The sequence below is a fragment of the Nelumbo lutea genome, chromosome 4 (genome assembly GCF_056320005.1).
Source record: "Nelumbo lutea isolate HS-2025 chromosome 4, American lotus-T2T, whole genome shotgun sequence".
NCBI lineage: Eukaryota > Viridiplantae > Streptophyta > Magnoliopsida > Proteales > Nelumbonaceae > Nelumbo > Nelumbo lutea.
This window is the reverse complement of record NC_142687.1, coordinates 67,388,491-67,397,396: the sequence shown is the minus strand read 5'-3', so window position 1 is coordinate 67,397,396 and position 8,906 is coordinate 67,388,491. Positions and strand designations below refer to the sequence as shown.

The 8,906-nt window shown below is 36.4% G+C and overlaps 1 protein-coding gene across 3 annotated transcripts; it reads right to left on the bottom strand.

The window, feature by feature from the left end:
• Positions 1 to 278: 278 nt before the first annotated feature.
• Positions 279 to 8,262, bottom strand: LOC148860949 (1,4-dihydroxy-2-naphthoyl-CoA thioesterase 1-like). Of its 3 annotated transcripts, none has more exons than XM_088983421.1 (4): positions 7,728 to 8,262; positions 7,355 to 7,546; positions 2,315 to 2,491; positions 279 to 1,525 (listed from the first exon to the last, which is right to left on the bottom strand). In XM_088983421.1, exons 1-3 carry the CDS (start codon positions 7,884 to 7,886, stop codon positions 2,336 to 2,338), a joined length of 507 nt encoding a protein of 168 aa, XP_088839547.1. In that variant the 5' UTR covers positions 7,887 to 8,262; the 3' UTR covers positions 279 to 1,525; positions 2,315 to 2,335. The 3 variants fall into 3 exon arrangements, with proteins under 3 accessions (XP_088839547.1, XP_088839545.1, XP_088839546.1); XM_088983419.1 differs by having other exon boundaries at positions 279 to 707; positions 7,728 to 8,260; XM_088983420.1 differs by having other exon boundaries at positions 279 to 730; positions 7,728 to 7,976.
• Positions 8,263 to 8,906: the final 644 nt, after the last annotated feature.

The following is an 8,906-nucleotide window of genomic DNA, read 5'->3' as shown; positions in this document are numbered from 1 at the left end:
CAGTGTTTCTCAAGGCTAATGGATATTTGAAATATTTGGAATTAGGTGGAGATACATACAAAACATTTCAAGGGTAAAAATTATTGGGATTATGTCTTATTTTTCAACCATTGATTATGTTATACTTTAACAATGGGTGTGGTTCCTCCTTTAGGGTAAGGTGGATTTTATAAGGTTTATTATGTATATATGATTTTAGAAAAGGTTTCTATCTTATATAGTTATTCATTGTACTTATCCATATCTTGTACAGCTATATATACAACACATCATCTCAGTGAATAAAAGATTGAATATATATATATATATATATAAATACCTATTAGTGGAACTCTGGTTACTTACATTGTGAGTCCAATAGAAGCTCCCAGTAAAAGTACATAAAGGAAAGAAATTACAAGCAGAATGGCTCTCAATAAATACACAGCCAAAATTCCAGCTTGAAAGAGCTAGAACACATTCTTTGATGGACTTTAGTTTAGCATGTTGAGGGGAGGATGCTTCACAACTGTCATATTTTTTTATAATTTATAAAATTACCACTATAATCCATGATCACCAACCACAAAACCAAAAGAAGCGGGCACAAGCTTAATAAATTGACGTCTACAATTGCCTTTAACCAACCCACAAGTTAGATGGAGACGAAAAGAAAACCACCTCAACTTGTCCAGCATTCGGATTGATTTGGATGAGGTTGCTTGTGGCTGAGGGAAAATATAGCATATAGCTGTTAACATACGATATAACCAAACATGGATAAGAGTATGTATTATTAATTAAAACAAAATCTTTTTGATTTTTCCAAATCATTCAAAGCAAACATGCAGATTAATCCAACACATTGAAGGGGCCTTGATCTCATACAAACTCAGACTATTCATAGAAAATTTCCGCCACAGACGGAAAGGAATTTGGATATCAATTGGGTTAAATATAGTATCCTCCGGCTATATATGAGAAATCATTAGAAATTCTCGTGGGTATTTTCTTAGCAGTTTTCTCAAATTACCATGAAATACCATCCAAGCCGAATTCTCAGCTGTTTATGATGGTATCTCGTTTTGTGTGCAACTTCAGTTTCATAATATCGTTATTGAAAGTGATACTAAAATTTGTGTTTGTGTTGATGTTAATGGATGGAAAATGTAACTCTTCTTCGATCTTCCACTACTGTTTGCTTAAAATTTAGAGAGCTGTGCAGTGGTTTGAATGTAAGTTTTCCTCGCGTTCAGAGAAAGCTAACAAACCGGCTGACTCTCTTGCAAATGCCAATGTCGATCGTTTTGGTTTGCCTTCAGCAAACCCGAAGATTAATCCAAGCAGATGGTTTTGGTTTGCCTTCAGCAAGGTTAATTCTCCTCTGTTGGGAATTGGGGTCATTGAAATTTTGAAGAAAAATTCTGAGGCGTATCTGAAAACACTATTTTTAGAACGTTATTTCTCCCCACTTAGTACCATTGAGTTTGTTGTTGGATAACTGGCAAATCCATTCCCAGGATACAACAGAGCCTTCGGCGAGAATCTGCAATCGGTAAAATTGAAGAGTCTCTGAAGAAAACTTCTATGAGACAGTAACAAATCAGACAGAGAGAGAGACAAAAGTGATTTTCGAAACTTATATGTACAATTGCTTGATTTATGCTCTTAAAATAATTTCTGAAGAGTCATGGAGCAAAGGAAGTGCTAGTTCAGAAAAAGCTTATTGAACAGTCGCACATGCATGCGTGCATTGCACGGTAACAAGCCTCCATACTCTCTTTATTTCTAAGGAGTGTAAATAAACTACTATTTAAAAACTCAAAACAAGTCTTGTAATTTTTCAATGTACAACAACTTAAAAACTGGTTAATAAGAGAAAAAACTTTTTTAAGACATGTGTGCAGGTGCATTTTTCATATAATTAATAAATCAAACCCCATTAAATTTAATCTCTAATGAGATTAAAATCCAACATCCCCTATTATATATTTTTCTTTCCTTTGGTAATCGTTAATAAAATTTAAAGATGATCGCCCATGTCTAGAGTAAAGTTTGAGGTTAAGGCTTAGTTTGGAAAAAGTATATAGAGTACAAAAGATTATATTTTGTATATTGTGGGGATCATATTGAGTAACAACACTTGTCACTCAAATCATTTGGGTCTCTTCATTTAATTTGTTGTGTGACTCATAATAGGATAAGGTAGGAAAAGGAAGACTTGTAAAGGTTTTCCTACATTTTCCTTCCTTTCCCTACTTTTTCCTTCAAACCAAACACTGCCTAAAAGAATATTGAGAATGAAGATAGGATTAAAATGTGAATGGCTATATACCTGCATGTGATGCGAATTATGTCATAACCTTGCATACTTCTTAAGAGGGTCAGCTGCATGTGTTGCATTCTTTGGGACGGGCATGTTAGATAAAAAGGTAACCCTAGATGATGATATCAAGGCTCTGTCAGTCGAGGGACTTGTATGATTGAGCTTCCAAAGTTTCACTTCCCACACCTTCTCAAAAACAAAAGACAAGAGCAGAATGTCAAATACAAAAAAATACTCTCCTTTTATAATTTAAATTATCGATACATTTAATACTGAACTCAGTATTATGACCAGCTATTATCAGTGCCATTAGAAACCACCGATATTCTACAATTAATTTAACTTTCAATTAAGACAAAGGTGCATGATCTGCACCATGAAAATTAAGTATATCATGTGATATCTTTGAGAAGTGATTATTGAAATATTTGTAAATGCACAGTACTTAAACAGTTGAAACTATCAATCAAAACATCCCCTTCCATCATTAATTTATAGAATCTATTAGTATTTGAAACTAACATGCATCTCTAATTTTTTATAATAAGGGTCCATTTGGTTTACAGTTAGAATCAAACTCAGAATTGAACATAAGAATTGGAATCAATAGGAGGAAAGGGGATGGAATGGCCATTCCCTCAAATGTGGAAATGCTATTCGACCATAAATGTGAATGAGATTTCAATTCCGCCCAATCAAACAATTGGAATCAGAATAACCCATTCTGATTCAGATTCCAGACCCCTATTCCCACAAACCAAACGTGACCTTAGTATATTGTAAAATACGTATTAGTACTTTGAACCGTGTTTGGTATGCAACATGCAACACTATTTGTATATATTCATCCCCACTACTGTTATTGGGTTATTTGCACTTGTGCCCTTGTTAGTAAAGAGAAAAATGATAAAAATACTTTTAATAAGGGTTATCATGGGCCGGGGTGGGCTTCTTCTGCGCTTAGCACCTGCGATAAGCGTAATAGCCTAAGCCCAGGCCCGGCTTGACTACACCCCTTCATTTTTGGTATGGTGGGACATGTTCATGCTAATAACGTGCAATCAAATACTATTGTGAGAATCACATGTTGTTGAAGAAGTTGATTCCTCTAATCAATACCTAAAGATTATTGATTCCTGCTGATGAGGAAATGATATAGAAATATTGATTCCTCTAACCAAAAAAGCCATTCAAGAAACAGGAGATAGCTATATTTTTTTAATTGTGATAAATATAATGGCTTTTGGTAAGTTGGTAATTGATACATTTTGTCTACCACATGGGATGAGGACAAAGAGCCAATAAGTAAACGGAGGGGTATCAGGGATATTGTCAAAAGTCTCTTTTTACTTTTTACCGAAAAAAAAGTATGTTTTTACTTTTTAATAACATCATTTGGAGGTTCTGCTATTCAAGTTTTTTAATACACAAATTTTGTCTTTTGCGAAAACCCCATGCTATTGGCAAACAACAATATCATAGGATTGCTTGTAATTATATAAATTAGTACCTGATAATATACAATTTCATGTTAAAAGATCATACTCCAAACCCTCTCCAGCCTCTAGGTGGCAGAATCAGTCCATCCCCTATATTTTCTTTCAAACTAAATATTTAGGGGCGTTAGTTTTTGGGATTTTGAGAGGAGAAAGTTGGTTAATGGAATTTACAATCTTAGAATCGGAGCCTGGAATTTTATTTTGGGGGTGGAGTGATATTTAAATCCCAAAAATAATTATTTATTTATTATTTTTTTGTGGGTATGGAGATTCTATTAAGATGGAGGCACCAACTAACGGTGACTCATGCGGTGCACGGGTTACTGTTTTAAAATATATTTTTTAAAGAAAAATGAAGTAACAGTGATTTACTAAAGTTTTGATATAATAGAAGTTAAGAGGAGATTGTTCGGTGAATGGATAAAATATGGGACTAACTTAGATGTCTTGAACATAGAATACTCGTTTGTTGCAGTTTCTAGGAACCAAAGTTTTGATAAATTGAAGTAACAGTGAATACTCGTTTGTTGCAGTTTCTTGAAGCAACAGTGATTCACTCAAAGCTAGTGATCCTGTGCCTAAAGAGTCGGACAGTGGAAAGGTGATTACAAATATTTCTTTTGAGAGGCTAATCAAGTTGTGGATTGGTTGGCCACTGAGGCTCGAGGTAATTTGGGGTGTCTGCCTTTCAATTTTTGTAGTCTTCCAAGTGCTTTAATTTCTATTTATAAGGGAGACTTGTGGGGACGTGCTACTCCTGGCTTGAGAGATGCTCCCAATATACGCTGAGGTGTGCATGTGGGAAGCAGATGTAAACTCCAAGAACATAACCTGATGTTTTATCCATGTCTATATCTTGATTGCTTTTGTATCACAATCACTGAGGACAATATTCAAACATGTGAGCAAACTAACACAAAATTCTAGGGCTTCATGAGCTTGGTGTTAGCTAGGCTTGGTTGATAATACATTGTCCATGGTACCGAGTTTGCCTAATGGGTATTGGTGGTGTTCAACATGTGTTTGGGCATAATCAGTAACTAGCGAAGGGGCCTGCTTTGCAGGGACCGGAATGGAACCGTCGACCCATTGACCCATTGACCCAGTCCCCAACCAAAAACCATTGAATCAGTCAACGACCCATTGATCCGAGCAGTCGAACCACTGACTCATTGACCCATTCCTCATCTCCACTGGGTACCTTACCTACCCATCCCAAATGGGTTGTGCATGGAGACTATTTTGGCAGAGACAAGGTGACGATTAATTCAGATATAAGGGATAGGGACAGGGATGGGGATGGGGAGTGAAGTCCATGTCCGTGGAGGTATCAATTGGACGGATTTGGTCCAACCCAATCCAGTCAAATGCGAGTCCACTTATAAATATACAAACCAAATGAAATATAAAAAATTATATAAAAGCACTTTTAGCATTGAAAAATCACTTTTGTAAAAGTACTTGTATAAAAGCACTTTTTGAAAAATACTTTAAAAAAAGTACTTTCATAAAAATGTTTTCGTAAAAGTACTATAAAAGTGCTTTCATAGAAGTGATTTTATAAAAGTACTTTCGTAGAAATGTTTTTATAAAAGTGCTTTCACAAAAGTACTTTTGTAAAAATACTTTTGTAGAAGTATTTTTATAAAAGCATTTTTGTAAAAATATTTTTCATAAAAGTACTTTTATAAAAGTGCTTTTATAAAAATGTTTTCATAAAAGTATTTTCATAAAAGTACTTCCGTAAAAGTGATTTTATCCTATTTTCAGTTTTGATTGATTTCAAATTGGACAAGGGTTTGGCCTCGTGATCGACTATTGGAAATTTGGTTTGGGTCAAATACAAACCATAAAGAACATGGACCAATTTATTTTGGATTGACTCAATCCAATAATTATAATGGACCATCCAAATCCGATTTGATAAATGCATGTCTTTTTGTGCATCTTTCTATATTTTTCTACATAAAAATAAAATGCAAAAACGTAAAAAAAAAAAAAAATAATTTGGAGCTTTTTAAAATTTTCCACGAGCCAAATGCAAATAGACAAAAATCGGTATGCTTGCCAATAAACAACGGAAAGGCCGCACAAAAATTCACGGGCTCGGTCACGGGTCCCAAATAATATGCTTAAAAATATAAATGAAGTACTACTGGGTTATTAATTTGTTACGCACCATACGTATCACACTAAACACGTCCCTGAGTTGGCAAATACTATTTATTGGATTTTAATCTCATAAGAGATTAAATCCAATGGGTTTGATTGGTCAATTACATGAGAAATTGCACCTGCACACTTGGTTGGAAAATCAGTTTTTCTCTTACAAAAAAAAAAAAAAAACTAGTTTTGAACTTGTCCCACATTGGATAATCACAATGTTTGTTTTCAGTATTTCAATAGGAGCTGATTCACACTCCTTAGAATTAGTAGAGGAGAGTATGGGGATTCGATACCGCGCAACGCGTGTGCGTGGCGCAATGAGGCACTTTAGAGGCGCACTTTAGAAGCGCACTTTAGAGGAAAATGAGATCAACGGTCACGATTCGATCGAGTGTGATCAAGAGGCACAATTCAAAGTTAACAGTTACCAACTGTTAACAACTTTTTAAACAGTCACAATGTTTGAAATTGTGAATGTTCAAGGTGCCTTCTCTAAACCAGCACCTACATTTTCCTCATACCTCTTCACAAATTATTTAAGTAGCATGAATCAGACTCTAAAACACACAATTTTTTAATTCACTATCTCTCTCTCTCAGTCCGGTCTGCTACAGTCTCACAGAAGGTTTCTTTGGAGACTCTTCAACTTTGTTGGTTACAGATTCTGGCCCAAGGCTCTGTTGTATCTTGGGAACGAATTTGCCTGTAACCCAACAACAAATTCAGTAAAACTGAGTAGGGGCAAATAACATTTTAAAGATAGTGTATTCAGACACGCCTCCGAACTTCTCCTCCAAAGTTACAATGACCCGATATTCTCCAACAATATTGTAAACCAATGACGTGCCAAGCCCTTTAAAATGCTCCAAAGGAATCTGGTTCTGTCGTCACAAAGCCACTCTCACACCGTCGTATTCATAGTCTTTTGGAGCTAGTTATCCGGAACATTTCTCTATCTGTTTGTTTTTATTCATAAGAAATATTCTCAATGCGACAGCTGCAAATAATTGTAAACATCTCCTGAGATATTCCGAATACATCATTGGGATGTGAAGTCGTGAATATGGTGTGAAGACGGTTCTCGCACGTGGAGAAACATTTCCTACACTTGTCATTGACGGGGAGTTCACGGCTGCAAAGTGTTTTGACTATGAGAGGTTGGTGTAAGTGAGGAGCCCTTTAGGAGAAGCATCCACGCCAAAACTCTTGGTTGTAAAGAATTTCTTATTTTCCCCTCACTAGTTCCCCTCCCCCCCTGTTGACTAAAAATTTCAATATGAAATCATGAATTCTCCTCATGAATATGCCGTCGACATACAACATCTCTCTAGCTATCTCACTCAATCAACATGAAAAGGTGAGGGATGTGTGTTCTTGATCTGACCTGGATAGTGTTTCCGGCGTTGATGGGCCTGGCCTCCGCCATGACAAGGTCGCCGAGGTTAGCACTCGTTATATGATTGATGCTCAGCTGAATTCCGGCGATCCTCTTGAATCCCGATGCCATGTGTGCTCCCATGCTCGCCAGAGACTCCGCGATCAGTGCTAAAACCCCGCCGTGCAACACCTTGAATCTCTGTTGGAATAATAATTCAATCATCCATCAGAGTCGTACGTAGACAAGATGGCATACGTATAGTTTTTATCAATTCAATTCATCGGTGAAAAAAGAAAGAAAAGAAAGGGGCGAAGAGAGAGTAGCCCTGAGAAAACAGAGACGTAGAGAAGTAAAACTAGGCCTCGTATCGTATCATCACCTGACAACACTTCTCGGTCGCCTGTAGACGGCCAGTCAACCTCTTGGGCGATATTTCATCCATCTGAAATCCAAAAGCATGAAGCGCTGGATCCAGAGACGCTGTCTTTGAGGATATCTCCGAAGAACTGATCATTCTCTGTCTCTCACTCTCAGCCATCTAATTCTGATCCGAGTTCGACGAGATGGGGTATTTGTGCCCAAAGGCTAAAGGCTAATTCGCCAACCAATCTTTGTGTTGTTGCGTTGTTGGTGGATTAATTAAATATTGAAGCCTGGTAGGTGGACGGCAATTTTTATTGCGGTAAATCCTCGTAGGGTTAAAAAGTGGTTTTGATAACCTGCCGGTCAGAGAGTTCATCCCTAGTTCAATGGCTCCTCAATGTTGACTTGTTTGGTTGATAAATTCAGACCCGGATCCAATTCTACCTTCACTCGAGATACGTATCTGGGGATTGGGGGTTTGGGGAAACTGGAGAGAGGTATTCCTGGGGTGCAATTGAATCGAGCCGAACCGATTCTAATCTTTCTCTCTCTCTCTCTATGTATATTTGAGTTCGAATTCTATTTGAACTCTGAAGTCTGTTTTGAATTTGGCTTGAAAGCTCGAAAAGCTAATATATTTTTATGTTTTATAAAAAATTAATTCAAGCCAAGATCGCGAGTGTTCAAGCCGAATATAATTCCATAAACATTGGGCCCAACCGAATTCATATGTGAACTGTTCAATTAAATTCAACTTTATTGGACCTCCTTTACATTTTGTTTTGACTATTAAATGCCAACTTGAAAAAAAAAAAAAGAAAATGACTATGAGCCCCCCTTCAGAAAAAGAAAATCCCACCACGCCTTTACCATTAAAACCAGCACACTGAAGCCGACTCTTAAAATGAAACATATGTTATACTCGTTCAAATTTTTTTTTTCTTTTTTACAAAAATACCTATAAAACCCATACTCGTCTACCGTACTTTATGCATTTCATTAAATCGGCTCCCTTATACTTATTCAAAAGCGTGATCTTCACTTGAACTATTGTAACTGTTGAGATTTTGAACATGCAAAATTGGTTATTTTTTCTTAAACAAATCAATTGCTAAGTGGCATTACCGATCTAGGATGATAACCAGTTCCATACGATCTTAGATGTTCTCATAACCATCTAAATGGCCTCACTAAA

Bases quoted from the DNA above. Each gene is read 5' to 3' on its own strand.
- LOC148860949 (XM_088983421.1), bottom strand. From the start codon at position 7,886: ATGGCTGAGAGTGAGAGACAGAGAATGATCAGTTCTTCGGAGATATCC. The intron at 7,547-7,727 runs GTGATGATACGA...TTATTCCAACAG, and splicing joins CGACCGAGAAGTGTTGTCAG to AGATTCAAGGTGTTGCACGG. The intron at 2,492-7,354 runs GTCAGATCAAGA...GTTTTTGAGAAG, and splicing joins ACGCCGGAAACACTATCCAG to GTGTGGGAAGTGAAACTTTG.